Source organism: Leopardus geoffroyi, chromosome B1 (genome assembly GCF_018350155.1).
Source record: "Leopardus geoffroyi isolate Oge1 chromosome B1, O.geoffroyi_Oge1_pat1.0, whole genome shotgun sequence".
Taxonomy (NCBI): domain Eukaryota; kingdom Metazoa; phylum Chordata; class Mammalia; order Carnivora; family Felidae; genus Leopardus; species Leopardus geoffroyi.
Genome location: NC_059327.1, coordinates 63,155,435 through 63,178,913, shown reverse-complemented (window position 1 = coordinate 63,178,913; position 23,479 = coordinate 63,155,435). Strand labels below are relative to the sequence as shown.

Sequence of the window (23,479 nt, the reverse complement as noted above, 5' to 3'; positions counted from 1 at the left end):
GGCGGTGGGTTTGGTAAAGAGAAAGCATTTCAGCACATGTTCTGCCACAAAGTATTTGGGAGTCTTAAGACCGAGCTTCAGAATTCCTTCTGAAAAGGACAAAAGAGAGACTTCCTGTCATTTTGATTGGTTTCTGCATGTGGGACCAATATGGGCAATGCAAAGTTTAAACAGATGCAAATGGTGAGGGGTGGCGGCAAAGCCTTGCCTTGTTTTACATATTTCTCCACATCCAGATCGAAGTCAGTCTCTCCTAGGAACTTCCACGGCGGACTTCCACTAAATTACAGCACGCTTGAATGGTTTATTTCACCAATATTTGCTTATGGAAATAAAGGGGAGTGACGGGGGAGGGGGAAGGAGAGGAGTGGAGGAGGGGTTTGAGACCGAGGGAGGCTCGACCACAGCACCAGTAACCTTGTCTGATGTGATCATTAACCTTTCTGGAAAATGCAGCTGGCAGTTCTCTGAGGCTCGTCATTAGAATGTGAGGAAAGCCACACAGATATTGCCCAGACTATTCAAAGATTGTTTGGTTTACACTGAGAGCTATTGCTCCGCTTCCGTGCGGCAGAAAAATGAGGTTGCAACAATTCTTTTGTGTATTTTTTATTTTTGTGATGAGTCTTCTTCTTATCAACGGACAGAGACCAGGTAGGACTTTGGTACATTTGTACCGAGTAACTTGTTTATGCCTCTTTGGGTTCGTGGGTCTGAGCATGATTACGTCCTGTTGAAAATCACTTAGGTGTGCTTAGAGGTATTGGGGGTAAATGGGTTGGTTGGCTTTCGGAAGTATGTCATCTATCCTTTTAGAGCTATTATTTGTATATTTTTAAAAGTTGATGGATTTTAAAATGATGATAAAGATTTTGCCACTGTTTTTCTAAATTCAGAGAAAATTGATTCCTAAGTTATTTTAGATATGTTGTCCTTACAAGTAAAAAGAAATAGAACCGTTTGTTCTATTGATTACAGAGGTTAACAAACGTACAGATTTTGGGGTAAAATACAAACTCCAAAGCAGTTTATTGGAAGAACATATTGCTGACTAGAGTGGGGCATCGTTAACAACTTGATTTAACAACATGAACACCATGTGACAAAATACAGATAAAATCTTGTAACAGGTTATTATAGCTTTTATTTTTGGTTATATAATTCGATGTCTCGCTTAAAAAATAAAAGTTTTAGTATTATTGTGCTTATAGAGCCAAAAATGTGAAAAATATTTATGGTCAAGGTAATATTAATTTACTTGGCACATTTTTCAAAGATAGTATCTGTTGTGGTTTTAACCAACAGGAATTTAGTAAGTAGAGTTATTCTAATGTGCTTTTACTTCAAAACCAAATATCTAAGATTTCAAAGCACTGACATGTGTAAAAAAAAAAAAAAAAAGTTTTCTTATTCAGGAAAGAGCAAACCCAAATTTAAATAGAAAGGTGGTAATATCCATTCCAAATATGTTAGATTGTTTGGGTGGTAATGTACTTCTCCATTTAGAGCAGGCAATGGTGCATAACTGGTTAAAAATTCAGTCTCTGCCTTTTAGTTAAACACAAGTTTGATCACTGAGGTTATTTCGGATGACGTCCCCTGGTTTGCCCTTTTACATAAATAAGAGAAAATTTCCAAATCAGCAATTCAGAAAGCAGTTGATCCCTTTTTCCAATTTATAGCAATTGCTAATCAAACTGTTCTGAACTACAGAATACCTTGGACAATGTTCTTGTAAAATACCTGTGATTAACTTACTACATAAGATGAAAGATCCAGAAGCATTTAGGAAGAAGTCCTGTAGAAGGAGGAGGTTATGACTGCTACATCCTGCTATTAACATGAACTGTTAGGAAAATGCTTTTGGTTTTTGCATCACGTTAATTTGTACGTCACAATCACATCGGAACAAGTAGCAAATACTCACAATTTAGTTTGGATCCAAAATATTCCCTTACATTCTCCAGATTAAATAACAGTTCATTTTCTGAAAAATGCTCCTAATATTTACTTTTTTTTTTTTCCCCCTCAGCTAATTTGGCGTTGAGAAGAAAATTGCACAGACACAACTGCCTTCAGAGGAGATGTATGCCACTCCATTCACGGGTGCCCTTCCCCTGAGGTATTTCTGATAGGAAATTGTTTTACTGAATTTAGGCAATGTTCCAGATGAGATATATCAAAGAAAGTTTATTTATATTTTGTAATATGTGATAATACTTTTAAGGTGATATCAGTTCAAGGGATGCATACTAACAAATGAAACAGTGAATAATGTTGTAGGAAAATCTTGATAATTTTTGATTCTGAGAGATAGTTGTATGGGTATTAATACTACTGTTTGTGTTTAACACTTTCATAATTAAAAAATCACATACCAGGAGATCATAATTTTGAGAGTATCTTTAAACATGTGTTTTGAAAAAACACTGAATAGCTCTGTATGTTCTCCAGAACAAGCACATTTCCCACCAAGACCACTGAATCCTTGAAAGCATTTGGACATATTTGTCCAACGACACCATATAAATAACATCCTATCCTTGATATTCTAATAATGTATTAAAATAGTTTATTTTTCTTGACAATATATCTTTTAATGCATAAAATCAATTTAGTAATAGCATGGCAGTTTTCCAGCCTTACGCATAGGATTGGTCTTGATAGCTGTTGCATCTTTAAGGGTAAATTCTGAATAGAATTTTGCTCCTCTCCCCTCTTTTTTTTTCCACATTCACTGAAAGGCCAGTGATCTTCTTCCACCACCACCATTAACACTGCTTGAATCCATTAACTTCAAACACTGCCCGAGTTTGTATTTCTTCATACTAAAAAATAAATGACTTGGCGTTGTAATTATTTTAAGCTCTTTAATTCTTGTAAAACATCTCATCCTTGAAAAAAAATGCCATAGAAATATCCCTCAGCTGGTTAACATACACAGGCAATTGTTAAATTAGCTTATTCAGTTGGTCTGTAGACTGTAGTGTTTATGGCACTATTCATTCATTCATTCAGAGGAAAGAATGGTTGCCATGCCTATTGTTTAATACATGCTTTTCAGACCTGGTGAACGTCCTGTAGTAACACAGTAAATGAAGGAAGAGCAATTCAGTAATCGCTTGTCAAGCAGACTAAGACAAAAAGCCAAATTCTCTACACCTGTATCTGTAACAAATGAACCTTTGCTATCAAAATATGAAAAATAGCTTTGGTGGAGAAATCCGGAAAGATACAGTAAGAAATTCCTGAGAAGCCAATTAATAGGGACTAAAACATGCTTTAAAAGGATTTTCTATGCTAACAAATCCTTTGGCGTGTGTCACTAATGCATTTCAGTCTCATATACAAATAGTGGTAAAATCTGTGCTTAGGAGGAGTGGAGAAGTTCAAGACTTTCCCAGCACTCCCCCACAAATAACAAAGAGGAGAGGAGGAGGTTCACAGTAGCAAGAGAATTCCTGCATATATAGGGAAAGATACCTTGCATAACGCAAATAAAAGCCCTCAGTTAGCCACAGGTTGTATCAGCTTTCTCCACAAACCACCTGCCATAAAAGCTAGGGTTGCAAGTAAACAAGATAGAGTAATGAAATTTGAATTCTCAAAGTTAAGGAAAATTTTGATCTATAAACCAAATTTATGAACCAAAGGGAAATTTAAATACAAGCCACGTAAACCATTTACTAACAGCAATCCTTTACAAAATTTGGCTGATAGCTGTAAAGAACTGCTTAGGTTACGGCATCCATTTTGTCCGTGTTTAGACTAGTCCTACATTCCAGTTACATGTTCTTTGAAGAATGTATAAAACTCCCATTTTTTAATCCAGAGATAGCATAAGAGCCAATGCAGGATAAATATTAAGATAATTTTTCAAGATCTTGCTTAATGAGTACTATACTAATGGGGTGCCTGGGCGGCTCAGTCGGTTGAGCGTCCGAATTCGGCTCAGGTCATGATCTCATGGTTTGTGGGTTCGAGCCCTGCGTTGGGCTCTGTGCTGACAGATCGGAGCCTGGAGCCTGCTTCGGATTCTGTGTCTCATTCTCTCTCTGCCCCTCCCCAACTTGTGCCCTGTTTCTCTCTGTCTCTTAAAAATAACTAAAAATGTAAAAAAAAAAAAAAAAAAAACTTTAAAAAATGAGTGCTATTATAACAAATGCTACCTTCAAATATGAAAGCGTAGTTCTCATTGTCCTAAAGTTTTCATATTTTTTAGTATGTCCTGCAACATAACTTGGGAACCAAGTAAATCACTATAGACTTAAGTAGCAGAACTTTAAGGCAGAAACTCCCTTTTATTTATCCCCCTCTGTTTTCTGCATGTGTTGTTTGTTTATTATTTCTTTATTTACTTACTATTTTTTATATTTTGTGTAAGCTCTATGCCCAACGTGGGGCTTGAATTCACGACTCCGAGATCAAGAGTTGTCTGCTCTACTGACTAAGCCAGCCAGGCGTCCCTGTTTTCTGTATGTTTTAGATAAAAATCACACATTTGATTTGATTCAGTTAGGGACATGTAAGACTGTAAAAGGATAGGTAAAGTAAGCAGTTAACTTTGGAAATTTTCCAGATTAACCTTTTAAAGTAGTTTAGACTTTTAGCTCCTATAATCGGAATGCACTATTATTATCTTTACTTTGTCAATTTCACCAGCTCCTGGAGTCCTCTCAGTGATCCTCAGTGACATTTCATAACTTGCACAATTGAGTAATTAAATTTTTTTAATGTTTTATTATTTAATTTTTGAGAGAGAGAGACAAACAGAGCATGAGCAGGGGAGGGACAGAGAGAGAGACACACACACACAGAATCCGAAGCAGGTTCCAGGCTCTGAGCTGTCAGCACAGAGCCCGATGCGGGGGTTGAACCCACAAACTGAGATCATGACCTGAGCCAAAGTCAGATGCTTAACCGACTGAGCCACCTAGGCGCCCCCAATTGAGTTAATTAAATAGAAAAATCTGTGCTGTGTAAAATTCATTCTCTTGAGAATTACTTTTTCTTGCTGAAGTATGTTGGCATCACATTCAGTCCTAAGTGAATTAGAGTTGAGGAAAACAAGAGAAAGGGTGTTAGGAAATCAACTTTGCAGGTTAATGTGAGAGCTTTAGAGTGGAAAATGAGGTAGGTAGGACCTTTAGATTCTAATGATTTTCCTCTTCCAAGCATAAAATCTACATACATACATACTCTAGCTTTCTTTTTTTTTTTTTTTTTTTTTTTTAAAGTAATCCCTGGGAGCCTGGTTGGCTCAGTCAGTTAAGCGACTTGGTTTCAGCTCAGGTTGTGATCTCCTGGTTCCTGAGTTCGAGCCCCACATCCGGCTATGTTCTGGCAGCATGGAACCTGCTTGGGTTTCTCTCTTTCTCTCTCTCTCTGTTCCTCCCCCACTCATGCTGTCTCTCTCTCTCTCTCTCTCAAAATAAATAAATAAACTTTTAAAAAAATATATAAATAATCTCTAGCCCAACATGGGGCTCAAACTCACAACCCCAAGATCAAGAGTTAGATGCTCCACTGAGCCAGCGATGTGCTCCTACCTAGCTTTTTAGTAATAATTGTGGCGTGTGTTCATGGTGTAAAATCTTTTCCTAACAGTATGAAAGGATGTAAAGTCAAAGGTGAGTCTCCCAGTCATTTCCCAGAGGCAATGGCTATGAAAAGATTTTGGTAAAGGTACATTTTTAAAATATTTATTTATTTATTTTGAGAAAGAGAGAAAACGCAAGCAGGGGAGGGGCAGAGAGAGAGAGGGAGAGAGAGAATCCCAAACAGAGAGGGAGAGAGAGAATCTGCGCTGACAGCACAGAGCCTGACGGGGGTCTTGATCTCATGAACTGTGAGATCGTGACCTGAGCCGAGATCAACAGTCAGACACTTAACCGACTGAGCCACCCAGGCACCCTGGTAAAGGTACATTCTAATACATTATTTTAAGTTGAGACAAGCTAATACTCTCGTATCACTCTTGGTGACCATTCAAAATGTTAAGTACTTCTAGTTCTCTATTTCCTGCCTTATTCTTACCCCCTCAAAGTTACGGGCTTCTGACTCCTTTGACCAAATCTCTAGCCGTGCCTGCCAACTCTTTCTGCAATTGTCCTGTTTATTGTCTTGGCCCTGCTCACTCCGTGCTGCCTCTTGGGCTGAACTGAAAGCCAACTCTCTTCAGCACAGAATCTCTACTTTTGTGGAGCACTTTATCTACAATGTTAGCAAGACTTGCTGGGAAAAGCTTCCTTTTTTTAAGTTTTCAACTTAATTTTCTTAGTAATGTGTACACCCAACTTGGGGCTTAAACTCACGACCCCAAGATCAAGAGTCACTCTTCCAACTGAGCCAGCCAGGCGCCCCTGGGAAAAACTCTTCAGCTTACTCTTAGGTACCTCTGACTCCCGTTCAGCTCTATTTAAACCTCTAGTTTCCTTGAACTTCTTAACCTTTTCCAACTAACAACAAGAGATTTCTCTTCCCAGAGAAAATGGAGATCTTCAAGCTTTAAAATCAGACTCTGCCCTCAAGCTACAAACATTTACATCTGCTATACTTCTATTTTCCCTTTGGAGTCTTTTATTAAGAGGTTCCTCTCCTGGGTATGCTTAATCTCTCTACATCTCAAGAAACTGATCTAACCGTTACTTGCTTTCTACAGATTGTTCAATAGATCAAAGCTGATCTATTTCACCTTTTAAAATGAGGAAAACAGGTGCACCACTGACTCCATGGTGGTCTTTAGTGACTAGCCCATGTTCTTCTCTACATAACCAAATTTCTTAAAAAGATGGCTATTTCCTTTCCTCCCATCTACTTCAATACAGTGCTCCCACTACATTCAGGGAAAGATCCCCAGTGACTTTCTTTTCAATCCAGTGAACACATTTTGGTTCTGGTCTCAGCTATCCTGCTATAGGTCAAATAAGTGAATGGATTTTCCCTGGTTTCAATGCTCCTTTTTGATGACTAATCTCTGAAACAAATCACTATTCCTTTCAGGACATGTATAGGGTGTCCAGTTGCCTGCTTGGAATCACCTTAGCTGTTCTAAGTCACTTCAAGTTCATGTCTGCAGTGCATTTGCAAATCTCTAGCATGGCTTCTGCACAGCTTATCACTGTAACTCAGTTCTCTGTTCCAATATCATGGTTGTCATCAGGAAGAACTTCCCTGATCCTTTGTTTTAAAGAGCAATACCAAAGTAAACTCTTATTATAAAAAAGCAGTACCTCATTCTACCCAAGATACTTCTATTTCCCTTTTCCTGGTTTGTTTCACTCCGTAACACCTAGTGCCATCTGACATAACATATATTTACCTTGTTATTGTTTAGTTAGTATCTGCCTCTCTTCATTAGAATGTAATTTCCATAAAAAACAGGGACTTTGTTTTGATCACAGCTATATGCCCAGTGATTCTAATAAGCTCCACAGAAATATCTGATGAATGAATGCATACTTAAAAGTAAACTCTTCAATTCTTCCCACTCAGGTATTTCTCCTGTCTTCTGAGAATTTGGAGAATTGTAGAGCTATCATATATTAGATGTTTGTTATGTATCAAGCACTGTGCTATGAAATATACAATTTACTGTCGCACTGTAGATTTTTGAGCTGGTGCCCTATATTCAGTTCTATTTGGTTTCCCAGGTCATTGCAATTAATGTACGATATACATTTATAGGGTCAGTCATTTCTCCCTTGTCCCAGGTGAGTCATTTCTACCTTGAAATATTTTTAAAAATCTGCTCCCTCCTTTTCATCTCTGTTACCATGATCTTAGTACCTGTTACATCTATCCAGCATGACTTCAACTCCTTAACTAATCACTGCTCCAGTTCTGATTCTGGAAAATCCATTTTTTCTTTTATCGCCTGATCTTTCTAAAGTGTAAATCCTATCATGTCACATCTTGATTAAAATTCTTAACTATCCCTGTAGCCTTCAGGAGGGTGAGAACTCCCATAATTTAACAAACAACACTTTACAAAATATACCTCTCCAGCATCATCTGTCATCTCCTCTCTCCTTCCCTCTTCTAAAGGGGATAAGAAAGAATCAAGACTGGCTTGCATGGATTCAAGCTCTGGCCACAAGCTCGTTCAGTGGTCATTGGTAAGTCACTTGTCCCCTCTAAGCCTCCCTCCACTTCCAGACATTTAAGATGGCGCTAGTAATGGTATTAACTTTGCCCTACCTACCATACCTCGCACATGGTAACTGCTAAATCGACAGTAGCTAGAGTTACTATTATTATTATTTTAATGTTTGTTTATTTTTGAGAAAGCGCAAGGGAGGGAGGGGCAGAGAGAACAGTGAGACAGAAGATCCGAAGCAGGCTCTGTGCTAACAGAGAGCCTGATGCAAATCTCCAGCTCACAAACCAAACCGAGAGATCATGACCTGAACTGTTCAGATGCATAACTGACTGAGCCACCCAGGTGCCCCTAGAATTATTATTATTAACGTTACTTTAAAATTAGTCTATTCTTCACCTCTTGGTGAACTCTCAAGGTATACGTCTGCCTGCAATGGCCTTTCTTTACTCTTTTCCTCGCTAATTTTTTTTTAAGATTTATTTATTTAAATAATCTCTACCCTCAATGTGGGGCTCGAACTCACAGCCCTGAGATCAAGATTCGCATGCTCTACTAAGCCAGCCAGGCACCCCTTTTCTTCACTATTCATCCTTCAAGAAACCTTTCCTGAGTGTAATACAAATTGTATTAGATGTCTACATTTTGCTCTCAACCTATTTGAGTAATTCTGTCAAAGTACTTGACTCACTGCACCTTGTTAACTGGCAGACTCCTCCCTTCCTTCCTCCACATGGTGTAAATTCTCTGAAGGCAGAATGCGGGTGTTCTGACATTGTTAAATTAAAATTTGTTAAAGCGGAGCACCTACTACAGAACAATGAGCCAGGTAAGCCTTAGTTCAAAAGCTGACCTAAGATAAATTGAAATAGAGATGTTTATCACTCCTGGGTCCTGGAGGAAGTACACAGCCTGCCAAGAGGGGCCACATGGGGCGGGGCAGGGCGGGGGTCAAGGGAGAATGCAGACCTAGAGCACATGCCTTATTAGGGACTGTGGGTGGAGTGCTTTTGGGTTCCTGGGCCGGGGTCTCATTGATCAATTCAAACCAAAAGAGCAGGGGGGGTTGGATGGGGGATGGAGGTGGAGGGTGGCCCCACGAGGTTCTTATCTAAGGGGTACTTAAGATAATACAGGCCCTGGGAGGCAAGGGAGATTTGATCACAAGGGCTGTTGGGGAAGTGATATCAGAAGCTTGTATTTGCTTGTGACTCTGTGGCTGCTATCCATATGAGCCTGCGGGAGGGGCTTAAGTGTCCCGGCAAGGCCCCTTCAGGCCACTTGGCCACACAAAATGGATGCCGAGAAGCAGTAGCAGGGAGTGGCTCGGTTAACCTCTCAACAGTGGGTTGTACTGATCTTTGTAACATTAGCTGATGAAAAAGTGTCCCGAATACAGCAGGCACTCCATAAATGTTGCTAAGAGAAATGAAATGAAACTTTTAGTCATTATCTTAGCATTTAAGACTTACCTATAATGAGACCCAACACACCTTTTCAGGAAATAACTGAACAGTAACTGCCAGACTGAATTCTGATTTTCTATCTCTGTGCTGGAAGTGTTTCTACTCCTAGGAATTGTTTCCCTCATCTCATTAAGTTCAAAACCTTCCCCTCCCAAAGGGATCTCTTCCAAATTCCATTTTCTTTTTTTTTTTTTAATTTTTTTTTAACGTTTGTTTATTTTTTTGAGACAGAGAGAGACAGAGCATGAACAGGGGAGGGTCAGAGAGATAGGGAGACATAGAATCCGAAACAGTCTCCAGGCTCTGAGCTGTCGGCACAGAGCCCGATGTGGGGCTGGAACTCACAGACCGCCAGATCACGACCTGAGCCGGGGTCGAACGCTCAACCAACTGAGCCACCCAGGCGCCCCACAAATTCCATTTTCTTTAAAATGAGGCCCACACCCTCATCCACTTAGCTTAAAATTACCTTCCACTCTCTCAACAATTACAGCATTTTTATAAGTATTATTTTTAAAGCTATCATATTCTACTGTATTTTGCCAGATTTGTATCAGTATTGGAATGTCAGCTCCTTGAAAGGCAAGATCTGGCCCCTAAACCTTAGAGTATAAACCTTTATAATGTGTGAATGGCCCTAAATGTAGAGGATTTCTGCATGGATGATGACATATGTAGGATCTCTTACTTGAAACTAAATGAAAATCTTTAAAATAAATTTTTTTTAAACCTAAATGAAATGTAGAAAATTACTGTTTTCTCAGTTAATTGTAGTCCATTGTCCAGAAACCATGCTCCGAGAAAATCCCTAATGTTGCTTAGTGATAAAATAAAACTTTTCTGTAAAAATCATGCCTTAATGATAATATATTTAAAAAATATAATACATATTGAACATATAAATCTAGAAACTGTAGTTATGTTATAGATGATGTATTATAATAAATATTCCCCTACCAAAATGTGTATATGATAGACTAAAGCCTAATTTCTGAGTTTTTTTTTTTCACTTTGGGAACCGATTTATTGTTACAATGTGTATAATAATTATTTCTGCAGATATGTACTTAAAGTACTCTATCATGTTCAGACATCTAAAATATATTTGTAACACATCTGCCTTAATTTGTTCTCAGAGATGTATTCAATTTAGTGATCTACTGATATCTGGTGAACTTTATTATTACATACCAGTAACATTTGAAAAATATTATTCTTCGATAACAGCAAGTGAGTATTTGTTGCTATTTGGGTGACGAGAAGAACAAAATCACTTACTGTTAACTATTGCAATACATTTCACCCTTGGATGTATTTTTTTTTTTACTTTTATTTTTTTTTATAGTGGTGTATTGAAGCGCCTGGATGGCTCAGTTGGTTAAGTGTCCGACTCTTGATTTTGGCTCAGGTCATGATCTCACGGTTTGTGAGTTCAAGCCATTTGAGCCCAGTTGCTACAGAGGTTATGGTTTGACTTCCTGCTTTGGTTGCTGTAGAGTTTGTGGTTCAGAGTTCTATTTTAACATATGGCCATTGTCCATTTGTGTGTTCAGTCTCTCAGTTCCAAACTTATTTCATCTCCAGTTCACACCACCCAAGTGTATTACTGTCTGCCTTGCACCAGCCTCCTCATATCTACCTTTGCTTCTCTTTTATCCATTCTTCATATTATCGCTTCATACCACTCAAGATCCTTTAGCAATTTTTTTAAATAATATTTTTTAATATTTATTTGAGAGAGAGAGAGCAAGTAGGGGTGGGGCAAAGAGAGAGGGAGAAAGAATATTAAGCAGGCTCCATGCTCACCACCCCATAAAGATGGACTAATACATCTTAGCAGGTACTCCCCGTTTCTCCCCAGCTTTCTAATCCCACACAGCTACTAACCTATTTTTTCTTCTTTTTTTTTTTAATTTTTTTTAACGTTTATTTAGTTTTGAGAGACAGAGATAGAGCGTGGGGGATGCAGGGAGAGAGGGAGACACAGAATCTGAAGCAGGCTCCAGGCTCTGAGCTGTCAGCACAGAGCCCAACACAGAGCCCGACATGGGGCTCGAACTCACGAACTGTGAGATCATGACCTGAGCCAAAGTCGGATGCTTAACTGATTGAGCCACTCAGGCACCCCTAACCTACTTTCTTCTTACAGATTGGCTTATTCTGGACATTTTATATACTTTCATATATATAATTTTTTCTTTTGTGATTGGCTTATTTCATTTAGCCTAATGTTTTCAAGACCCATCCATATAGTATCAGGTATCCATACTCCATTCTTTTTTAATGATTAAATAAAATTCCATTGTATAGAAAAATCACATTTTGTATATTTTCACTATGTGGTTATTAGGAATAATTCTGTTCTGAACATTTGTTTATCATTTTTTTTTAAGTTTGTTTATTTAGTTTGAGACAGAGCACAAGCAGGGGAGAAGCAGAGGGACGGGGAGAGAGAATCTCAAGCAGGCTCTCTACTGTTAGTACAGAGACTGCTTCAGATCCTCTGTCTCTTTCTCTCCCCCTCCCCTGTTCACACTCTCTCTCTCTCTCAAAAATTAATAAACATTAAAATTGTTGTTGTTTGAGAGGCACCTGGGTGGCTCAGTCAGTTTAGCATCCAACTCTTGATTTTGACTCAGGTCATGATCTCATGGTTCATGAGTCTAAGCCCCATGTTTGAACCCCATGTTGGGCTCTGCACTAAAAGTGCAGATTCTCTGTCTCCCTCTTTCTCTGTCCCTCCCCTGTTCAAAACTATATAAAACAAGGGTGCCTGGGTGGTTCAGTGGGTTAAGCGTCCAGCTCTTGGTTTCAAATCAGGTCATGATCTCACGGATGGGGAGTTCAAGCCCCATACAGGGCTCTGTGCTGACAGCATAGAACCTGCTTGGGATTCTGTCTCCCTCTCTCTCTTCCCCTTCCCTGCTCGCTCTCTATCTCATTCTTTCAAAAATAAATAAATAAGCATTTAAAAATAAATAAAACATTAAAAAAGTTTTGTTTGAACATATGCTTTCGATTCTCTAGAGTATATACTTAAGAGTGAAATTGCTGGTTATATGGTTATTCTATGTTTAACTTATTGAAGAACTGCCAAACTGTTTTCCATAGTGGCTGCAGCATTTTGCATTTTACATTCCTACCAGGAGTATATAAGTGTTCCAATTTCTCTGCATCCTCACCAACACTTTTTATTATAACCTTCCTAGAGGTTGGTACGGTAGTCCCCCCTCGTCCATGATTTTGCTGCCCGTGGTTTCAGTTACTTGTAGTCAGCTGTGTTTCAGAAGCAGATGATCCTCCTTCTGACCTATCTTCAGGCCAACAGTTGCATAACACGATATCCTAATGCCTACATCATTCACCACACTTCATCTCATCACGTAGACATTTTATCATCCCACGTTGCCACAAGAAGGGGTGAGAATAGTATAATTAGATATTTTGAGAGAAAGAGAGACCACATTCACATAACTTTTATTACAGCTTATTATTATAATTGTTCTATTTTGTTACTAGCTCTTGTTAATCTCTTACTGTGCCTAATTTATAAACTAAATTTTATCACAGATATGTGTGAATAGGAAAAAACATCGTATATATAGGATTTGGTGCTATCCATGGTTCCGGGTATTCACTGGGGGGTCTTGGAATGTATCCTTTGGGATAAGAGGAGAGTACTGTATCCATCTCATGGTGATTTTGATTTGCATTTCCCTAATGACTAATGATGTGCTTACTGGCCACTTGTCTATCTTTGGAGAAATGTCTCTTTAAATCCATTGCCCGTTTTTCAATTGGCTTGTATTTTTTATTGTTGAGTTGTAGGAATTCTTTATATTTTGAATACAAGGCCCATATTAGAGATGTGATTTGCAATTATTTTCTTCCATTCTATGGGTTGTCTTTTCACTTTCTGGGTGTTGTCCTTGAACACAAAAATTGTTAGTTTTGTTACAATCCAGTTTGTCTATTTTTCCTTTGGTTGCTTGTACTTTAGGCATCAAATTGGCTAATCCAAGGTTACAAATATAATTTACACATATATTTTCTGTAAAAGTTATCTAGTTTTACACTTACATTTATGGCTCTGATCCCTTTATTTATTTTTTAATTCTTATTTTTATTTATTTAAGTAAACTCTACCCCAACGTGGGGCTCAAACTCACTGTTCCAAGATCAAGAGTTGCATGCTTTATGGACTGGCCCAGCCATGTGTCTCTTATGGTGCATTTTGAGTTAAATTTTATTCATAGTGTGAGGACAGGAGTTCCAGCCTCCTTTTTGTGTAGCTATCCAAATCTAGCACCATTTGTTGAAAACACCGTTCTTTTCCCCTATTTAATTATGTGGGCACTGTTGTTGAAAATTAAGTGTCCATAAATGCCAAGGTTTATTTTTGGACTCTGAGTTCTATTTCATTGATCTAAATGCCATTTCTTGTGCTAATACTGTACCGTCCTGATTATTGTAGTATTATGGCAAGTTTTTAAAAGGCATGTGTGAGCCCTCCAAATTTGTAGTTCTTTAAGATTTTTGGTCATGCTGATTGCCTTGAATTTCTATATGAATTTTAAGACCTGCTTGTCAATTTCTGCAAAGAGCTAGCTGGAATTTGGAATTTGCATAGGGACTGTGTTGAATCTGTTAATCAATATGGGAAATATTGCCATTTGACAATGAAGTTTTCCAATGCAAGAACATGGGGCGTATTTCCATTTAGTCAGGTTTTTTTCAGCAATGTTTTGTAGTTTTTAGAATATAGTTTTACACTTACTTAGTTTAATTTATTCCTAAGTGTTTTATTCTTTTGATGCTATTGTGAATGGAATTTTAATTTTATTTTTGAATTGTTCATTGCTAATGTATAGAAATACAATTTAATTTTTGTGTATTGATCCCATCTCTTGTAAACTTAGTGAAATTATTAATTCTCATAGGTTTTTTTTTCATTCATTCTCATAGTTTTTAGTAGACCTGCTATGTATAAGCTCATGTCATCAGCAAATAGATACTTTTACTTCTTTCTTTCTTTTTCGTTTTTTTTTTTTTTTCTTAAGGTTTTATTTTTAAGTAATCTCTACACCCAACATGGGGCTTGAACTCACAACTCCGAGATCAAGAGTCACAGGCTCTACCGACTGAGGCCATCCAGGCGCCCCTACTTCTTCTTTGCTAATCTGGATGTCTTTTATTTCTTTTCCTTGCCTAATTGCCCTAATTAGAATCTCTAGTACAATGTTGTATAGAAGTGGTGAGAACAGACATCTTTGTCTTAATCCTGATTGTAGATGGAAAGCATTCATTCTTTTACCATTAAGTATGTTAACTGTGGGTCTTTGTATCTGTCCTTTATTAGGTTGAAGAAGTTCCCTTTTATTCTTAGTTTGCTGAGAGTTTTTATGGTGAAGGAGGAGTGTATTTGTTGAGACTATGGTGCATTTTTGTCCTTTATTCTATTGAAATCATGTGTCATATTAAATATTAAATGTTTGGAAGAAAACATATTAAGTGTTTGGTAAAATTCACCAGCAAAGCCATCTGGCCTAGGGCTTTTCTTTGTGGGAATTTTTTAAAAATTGCTGATGTAATTTTTATTTGTTATAAGCCTATTCAGGTCTTTTATTTCTGGGGTGCCTGGCTGGCTCAGTCAGTAGAGCCTGTGACTCTTGATTTTGGGGTTGTAAGCTCGAGCCCCATGTTGGGTATAGAGCTTACTTAAAAAAAAATTTTTTTTTTTAAATTTCTTCTTGAGCAATTTTGGTAGCTTGTGTCTTTCTAGGAATTTGTTCGTTTCATCTAAAATATCTAATTTTTTGGCACACAGTCGTTCAGAATATTTCCTTATAATCTTTTAAAACATTTTCTGTAATGTCAACCAACAGTAATGCTTTCTATTTCATTTCTGAGTTTAGGATTTTCAGTCTTTATTCTTGGTCAGTCTAGGTAAAGTTTATCAATTTTGTTGATCTTTTCAAGGGACCAACTTTGGGTATGTTCTTTTTCTTTATAGTTTTTCATATAGTTCTGCTCTCATCCTTACTTTTTTCTTTATTCTGCTTGCTTTACATTTCATTTGCTCTTTTTTCTTTTTTTTTTTTTTCAGCGTTTATTTATTTTTGGGACAGAGACAGAGCATGAACGGGGGAGGGGCAGAGAGAGAGGGAGACACAGAATCGGAAACAGGCTCCAGGCTCTGAGCCATCAGCCCAGAGCCTGACGCGGGGCTCGAACTCACGGACCGCGAGATCGTGACCTGGCTGAAGTCGGACGCTTAACCGACTGCGCCACCCAGGCGCCCCCATTTGCTCTTTTTTCTAGTGTGTTAAGGTGATGAGTTTTTTTTTTTTTTTTTTTTTTTTTTTTTGACAGAAAGGGAAGGCACAAGTGAGTGAGGGGCAGAAAGAGAGGGAGGGGGAGAGAGAGAGGGAGGTAGAGCTCAACCGAAGCAGGGCTTGTGTTCGCCTGAAGTGGGGCTTGAACTCACCCAAAGCGGGGCTCTTGTTCGTGTTCACCCGATGCGGGACGCGGAACCCGAGTTCATGAACTGTGAGATCATGACCTGAGCCAAAGTCAGATGCTTAACTAACTGAGCCACCCAAGTGCTCTGTCTTCTCTTTTCATACAGATGTTTAGTTATAAATTTCCCTCTAAGCATTACTTTAGCTACATCCCATGTTTTCATGTTCATCTCAAAGTATTTTCTTATTTCCTTTGTGATTTCTTCTTTAATGGTTGTTTAGCAATGTGCTGTTTATTTCCACATATTTGTGAATTTTTCGTATTTATTTGCTATTGATTTCTTTTTTTAAAAAAATTTTTTTTTTCAACGTTTATTTATTTTTGGGACAGAGAGAGACAGAGCATGAACGGGGGAGGGGCAGAGAGAGAGGGAGACACAGAATCGGAAACAGGCTCCAGGCTCTGAGCCATCAGCCCAGAGCCCGCCGCGGGGCTCGAACTCACGGACCGCGAGATCGTGACCTGGCTGAAGTCGGACGCTTAACCGACTGCGCCACCCAGGCGCCCCAATTTGCTATTGATTTCTAACTTCATCCTGTTGCTGAATCATCTATTTCTCCTTCTAATTGTGTCAGTTTTTGCTTCATGTATTTTGGGGGCTCTGTTTTTTGGTGCATGTATCTTCATAATTCTTATCTTCCTCAATTGACCCTTTTATCATTATAAAATGTCTTTGTCTCTAACAACATGTTTTGTCTTACATTTTATTTTGTCTGACATTAGATATCTACTGCAGCTGTCTTATGGTTGCTGTTTGCCTATCTTTTTCTATCCTTTGACTTTCAACCTATTTGTGACTTTGAATCTGTGTGTCTCTGACACAGAGCATAGAGTTGGATCATGTTTGTTTGTTTTAAATTCAAGTTAGTTAACATATAATGTAGTATTGGTTTCAGGAATAGAGTTTAGTCATTCATCACTTTACATATAACACCCAGGGCTCACCCAACAAACACCCTCCTTAATGCCCATCACCCCTCCAGCAACCCTCAGTTTGCCTCCCTCTCTGTTTTTATCTTATTTTTGCTTCCCTTCCCCTATGTTTATCTGTTTTGTTTCTGTTTGTTTGCTTGTTTTTTTATTCAGGCTGACAAGATCTGCCTTTTAGATGGCTTGTTTAGTAGATCCACATTTTTTTTAAGTAGGCTTCATGCCCAACATTGGACTTGAACTCAGGACCCTGAGGTCAAGAGTTGCATGCTTTACCGCCTGAGCCAGCCAGTTGCCCCAGATTCACATTTAATGTTATTGATATGATTGGATGTACAGTTGACACTTGAACAACATAGAGGTTAGTAGCACTGACCCCATGGGCAGTCAAAAATTCATGTATAACTTTTGACTCCCCCAAAACTTAACTAATAGCCTACTGTTGATGAGAAGCCTTACTGATAACACAAACAGATGATTAACGTATATTTTTCATGTTATATGTATCATTTAATGTATTTTTTACAGTAAAATGAGGTAGAGGGAAAGATGTTACAAAGAAAATCATAAGGAAGACAAAATACATTTATAGCACCATATCAAAAAAGAATCTGTGTATAAGTGGACCTGTGCAATTAAAATTTGCGTTGTTCAGGGGCGCGTGGGTGGCTCAGTCGGTTAAGCGTCCGACTTCGGCTCGGGTCACGATCTCATGGTCTGTGAGTTCGGGCCCCGCGTCAGGCTCTGGGCTGATGGCTCAGAGCCTGGAGCCTGCTTCCGATTCTGTGTCTCCCTCTCTCTCTGCCCCTCCCCTGCTCATGCTCTGTCTCTCTCTGTCTTAAAAATAAATAAACGTTAAAAAAAAATTTTTTTTTTTAAATCTGTGTTGTTCAAGGATCAACTATATATCTATTTTACTTTCTTTTTTTTTTTTTTTCAACCTTTATTTATTTTTGGGACAGAGAGAGACAGAGCATGAATGGGGGAGGGGCAGAGAGAGAGGGAGACACAGAATCGGAAAAAGGCTCCAGGCTCTGAGCCATCAGCCCAGAGCCCGACGCGGGGCTCGAACTCACGGACCGCGAGATCGTGACCTGGCTGAAGTCGGACGCTTACCCGACTGCGCCACCCAGGCGCCCCTCTATTTTACTTTCTTAGTGGTTGCCCTAGGACTTAAATAATATATATCTGAATTTATCAGAATCTACTTCAGATTATACTATTTTAAGTCCAGTGAGATATAGAAATACCTAGATAGCTATATTCTCTCTTCCCTCTTTTAATTTCAGCATAGTTATACATATTACATCTACATACATTACACATACAACTTTGTTAAAATTACTACTTTCTACAATTTTAGGTCTTTTAAGCCTGAGAGAAGAAAGGAGAGGAAATATCTATTTATAGAGTTGCTGTTATATTAGCCTTCTTATTTACCATTTCCAGTTCTTGTCATTAGTAGATTTTTCTGGGGTCTTAGTCTGTTCAGGCTGCTATAACAAAATACCATAGACTAGGGGCTTGTAAACAACAGAAATTTATTTCTCACAGTCATGGAGGCTGGTTCATAGATGTCTATCTTCTCACATAATGTAAGGGGCTAAGGAGCCCTCTGGGTTCTACTTTATAAGGGCACTCACTAATCCCAATCATGAAGGCTCTACCCTTGTGGCTTACCTCCCAAAGGCTCCACCTCCATTACATTGGCAGTTAGGTTTCAACATATGAATTTTGGGGGCACACAAACATTCCCTTTAGAGCAGTTGAATTAGTATTGCCCCATTTGCTCTATTCCCTCAGACAATTTCTAGAGACTTTAAATTTCCAGAGACTTTTCTTTTTTTTTTAATTAAAAAAAAAAAGTTTTTTTAATGTTTATTTATTTTTGAGAGAGAGACAGAGAGCAAGCAGGTAAGGGCAGAGAGAGAGAGACACACACAGAGTCTGAAGCAGGCTCCAGGCTCTGAGCTGTCAGCACAGAGCCTGACGCGGGGCTCGAACTCACAAACCGTGAGATCATGACCCAAGCCAAAGTCAGACGCTCAACCGACTGAGCCACCGAGGTGCCCCTAGAGACTTTTCGTTTTAAAGAAAATTTTCACCAGCTAAGGTTGGTTCACTGGGAAGAAGAGCTCCTTATATTATTGTTTAAGAACCCTCAAGGTTATGCATTTCTTTTCTTTTAAGTAAGCTCTACATCCAGCGTGAGGCTTGAACTCACCACCCCTGAAATCAGTAGTTGTTGGATTTACTGATTGAGCCAGCCAAGCACTTCTGATCTATGCATATTTTAAACATGGATACCTAGCGGTTAATTGCTCTCTAGAAAAGCTACACCACTGGGGCACCTGGGTGGCTCAGTTGGTTCAGCTCAGGTCATGATCTCAGTTGGTGGGTTCAAGCCCCACATTGGGCTCTGTGCTGACAGCTCAGAGCCTGGAGCCTGTTTTGGATTCTGTCTCTCTCTCTCTGTTTCTCTCACTCTCACTCTCTCTCTCAAAAATAAATAAACGTTAAAAAAAATGGAGGGGGGCACGGGGGTGGCTCAGTTGGTTAAGCATCTCACTTTGGCTCAGGTCATGATTTCATGGTGTGAGTTTGAGCCCCGCACTGGGGTCTGTGCTGACAGCTTGGAGCCTGGAGCCTGCTTTGGAATCTGTTGTCTCCCTCTCTCTCTGCCCCTCTCCTGCTTGCACTCTGTCTCTGTATCTGTCTCTCTGTCTCTCTGTCTCTCTCTCGCAAAAATAAATAAGCATTAAAAAGAATTTAAAAAAAAAAGAAAAAGAAAAGCTACACCACCTTGCATTTTCAATAGCAGGTTGTGAGAATGCTTATTCCCCACACTTTTGCCAACACTGGGTGTTATTAATGTTTTTAATCTTTGCTAATCTGATAAGCAAAATACCCATCTTATTTTTATGTTCAAAATTTAGGCAGTCTGAGGTGATTTCTAGAAGAGGCATACCTGCATCTTTTCACTGCTGAATTATTTTTGCCATCCCATCATGACTGTCAGGAAAGGGAAATGTTAAGTAGATGGAAGCTTCCAAAAATGAAGCAAAGGGCTTCCTTCATGTCTTCGGGAGGGAGACAAAACAAATTGCTTAGGAAACCTTGATACCAGTGATTGTCTTCTTGTAAAAGATCCATTTTCTCTTAAAAAAAAAAAAAAACTTAATATGTTGCTCTACCATATAGTTAAAACTTATTGCTAAGTACTAATTATTAAATAGTTTCACAACATTAAAGGATTCCTAGGGACCATTTTATCTGTTAAAATACCTCGAATTAAGATATTGGTTCTGGGGGCGCCTGGCTGGTTCAGTTGGTAGAGCGTGTGACTCTTGGTCTTGGGGTTGTGAGTTCAAGCCCCAGGTGGGGTGTGGAGCCTACTTGATAAAAGATATTGGCTCTGGTATGTTTTTGTTGACCTCCAAATTAAACTATCTTAGCCGGTATAAATATCAGGAATCAAAATCCAAAATATTAAGGAAAATAAACTATCTTAGCTAGTATAAATATCAGGAATCAAAATCCAAAAATATTAAGAAAATTGAGCAAATAGGTGAAAAATAATTTAGGGAAAAAAATCTCTTTAATAACATGAATTCAGGCCTTTGAAGAAATATGGGTGCTATTTTCATATTGAAAGGTAAGAAAATACAAAGTTGCGGGGCGCCTGGGTGGCTCAGTCGGTTAAGCGTCCGACTTCGGCTCAGGTCACGATCTCGCGGTCCGTGAGTTCGAGCCCCGCGTCAGGCTCTGGGCTGATGGCTCAGAGCCTGGAGCCTGTTTCCGATTCTGGGTCTCCCTTTCTCTCTGCCCCTCTCCCGTTCATGCTCTGTCTCTCTCTGTCCCAAAAATAAAAATAAACGTTGAAAAAAAAAAGAAAATACAAAGTTGCTTTCAGCACTGAAAAACCTTGTTAAGTTTTTAAAACTCATTATCTATTAAAAAAATTAAGCATGGCTAAATTAGTCTGCTGGATAGCATTTCTTTTTATAATGTGTTTCTTTCTTGTTTGTCTCCCCGATATAGATCTTAAGCTAACTTCACCTGGTCTGCCAGAAGAGGAGTGAATAAAAGATACCCACCCACACCATAGTGTGATTGCTTAGAAGTTCCTGTACAAAAAGGAATCATTTGAAAGCACCTGCGATGGTTTCTTAGTTTTACAGGATTCTCTTTTTCCTGGTTTCTCTTTAGAGGGGAAAATAACATAAATTCAAAAACAATTCCAATCCGAAGCACAGTTATTTGCTTATATAACAAAATCTCTCATCTTTTTCTGTATATTACTATTCTTAGATGAGTTAAAAAGAAATATACTTTTTAATGTCTTAGAACTCTGTAATAATAAAAAGTACAAGAATTAAAATTTTTCTTTCATATTCCTATAATTCTCCAAAATTAAAATAAGTGTTTATACGTTTGAGTGATCTTTTCCAAAAATGCTAAATCTGAAATAAAATGCATTGGTCATTTGGCTTTACAGAATAGGGATAAATTAATTGGTTCATTGATTCTTTATAGAGAGAGACTAAGAAAGAAGCTACCGACTGCTACCAATTTTAAATTATAGGCTTTAATGCTTATGAAAGTATTTTTTATTTTAAATAATATTCATAAAGTCATAAAGTTTTAAAAACTAACTGAAATGATCATTTCTGAATCTATTTCTCATTATGTAATTATAAGAAGCCAATGTTTGATTTCCTTTGAAGTTCTGTTAGATCTTTCCAAGTTGTTAGATACACTCTTAATTTGTATTCATTGAAAAGATCACTCAATTCCATCAGGTTTTTATTTTATTGTAAGTTAATTCCAGGTATGAAATTTACAAATTCTTTTCTTGATTAGAAATTTTGCTTTGTAAACATTATAGAGTAGGAGAAGCCATAAGCCATTAACCCTTATTTTGCTAAAATAAATTTGGGATTGGTATACTCTAAAGAATTTGAGACAGAAATTCTGAAACCACAGTTTGTCTCCCTTTCACAGTTTATGAATGGCATCTTTTGGGATGAAAAGTATTTATAAAAAGAACTGTAATTAACTTTAAACACTAAAGATGTTTTATGAAATGTGTTACCTCATTTAAATTGGATATATTGGGGAAATTCTTTTTTAAAAAAAATTCTTTTGGGGGAGCCTGGGTGGCTCAGTCATTTAAGGGTCCAACTTCAGCTCAGGTCATAATCTTGCTGTCTGTGAGTTCCAGCCCTGCGTGGGACTTTGTACTGACAACCCAGAGCCTAGAGCCTGCTTCAGATTCTGTGTCTCCCTCTCTTTTTGTTCCTCCCTTGCTCACACTCTGTTTCTCTCTCTCTCAAAAATAAATAAACATTAAAAAAAATTTTTTTTTAATAAATACAAAATTTTTAAAAATTCTTTTTAATTAAGTAATCTCTACCCCCAACGTGGGGCTGGAACTCACAACCCAAAGATCAAGAGTCACATGTTCCACCAACTTAGCCAAGCGCCCCTAATTTTGGGGAAATTATAAATGCTTTTCTGGATAAATCGTGATTCCTTTACACAAGTGCATTTTGATAGAACATAAGCTATTATCAGTTATATTTATTTTTAAAACATATACTTGTTCATATACTTTGTGCAAAAAAAGAAAAGCAATACTTTATACAGTTAAAATACGTCTCATTGAATACAAGCCAATACTATTTCAAGTACAGACTGACATTCACAAAGTTAAAAACCAACCATACCATTGTAATGTAATTAAATGGTTGTAGATAACTGCTCATACAACTGCAGTGAGTTTTCAATAAAACAATCGAGTGTCTACTTGTCCTTATTCTGTATAAGAAATGTTCAAAGTGTTGAGCACAGCATGGTAGAAATCGTTCTGATACTTTTCTTTATTTCCATTGTTTGTTCCTTGATATATACCTTGCCACTACAGTTTTTTACTTAATTCAGAATTATCCAAGTAAGGGCAAAATTTCTCTCAACATCTACAAAAACCCAGCAATAAAATCTGAAAAAAATCAGGTATGCTGAAAGTGGCATACAAGAACGAATCCATGACAATGGAACCAAATTTATTCACCGGTGAGATGGAACAGAGGAATGTCAAAGATGTATACGGGTTGTTTTGTTGTTTCTAGAGAAAGTGAGAGGGAGTGTGCACGTGGTTATGAGTGGGGGAGGAGCAGAGGGAGCACGAATCTTAAGCAGTCTCCACGCCCAGCACAGAGCCTGATGGGGGAAGTTGGGGGAAGGGGAATCTCAATCTTGATCTCAAAACTGGAAACATGACCTGAGCCAAAGTCAAGAGTTAGCCGCTTAACCAACTGAGCCACCCAGGTGCCCCAAAGATGTAGGCTTTAAACTTTCCCTATGATTTCGTGTTTTATTATTTTTCTATTAAAAGTTTTTTTGTAATTTCTAATCTTTTCAGAACCTGAAGGAAAACGGATTTTACATAGTTTAATCAAGA

At 38.1% G+C, this 23,479-nt stretch overlaps 1 protein-coding gene across 2 annotated transcripts; it reads left to right on the top strand.

Annotated features, from left to right (window-relative positions):
• The first annotated feature begins 278 nt into the window (after window positions 1-278).
• On the top strand, window positions 279-22,107 carry APELA (apelin receptor early endogenous ligand). 2 transcript variants are annotated; one of them, XR_006708859.1, is made up of 4 exons: window positions 279-654; window positions 2,033-2,122; window positions 8,047-8,117; window positions 21,058-22,107. XR_006708859.1 is itself a non-coding variant. In XM_045463877.1 (3 exons), exons 1-2 carry the CDS (start codon window positions 579-581, stop codon window positions 2,119-2,121), a joined length of 165 nt encoding a protein of 54 aa, XP_045319833.1. In that variant the 5' UTR covers window positions 352-578; the 3' UTR covers window position 2,122; window positions 21,058-22,107. The 2 variants fall into 2 exon arrangements, 1 of the variants encoding a protein (XP_045319833.1); XM_045463877.1 differs by lacking the exon at window positions 8,047-8,117 and having other exon boundaries at window positions 352-654.
• The last annotated feature ends 1,372 nt before the right edge of the window (window positions 22,108-23,479 follow it).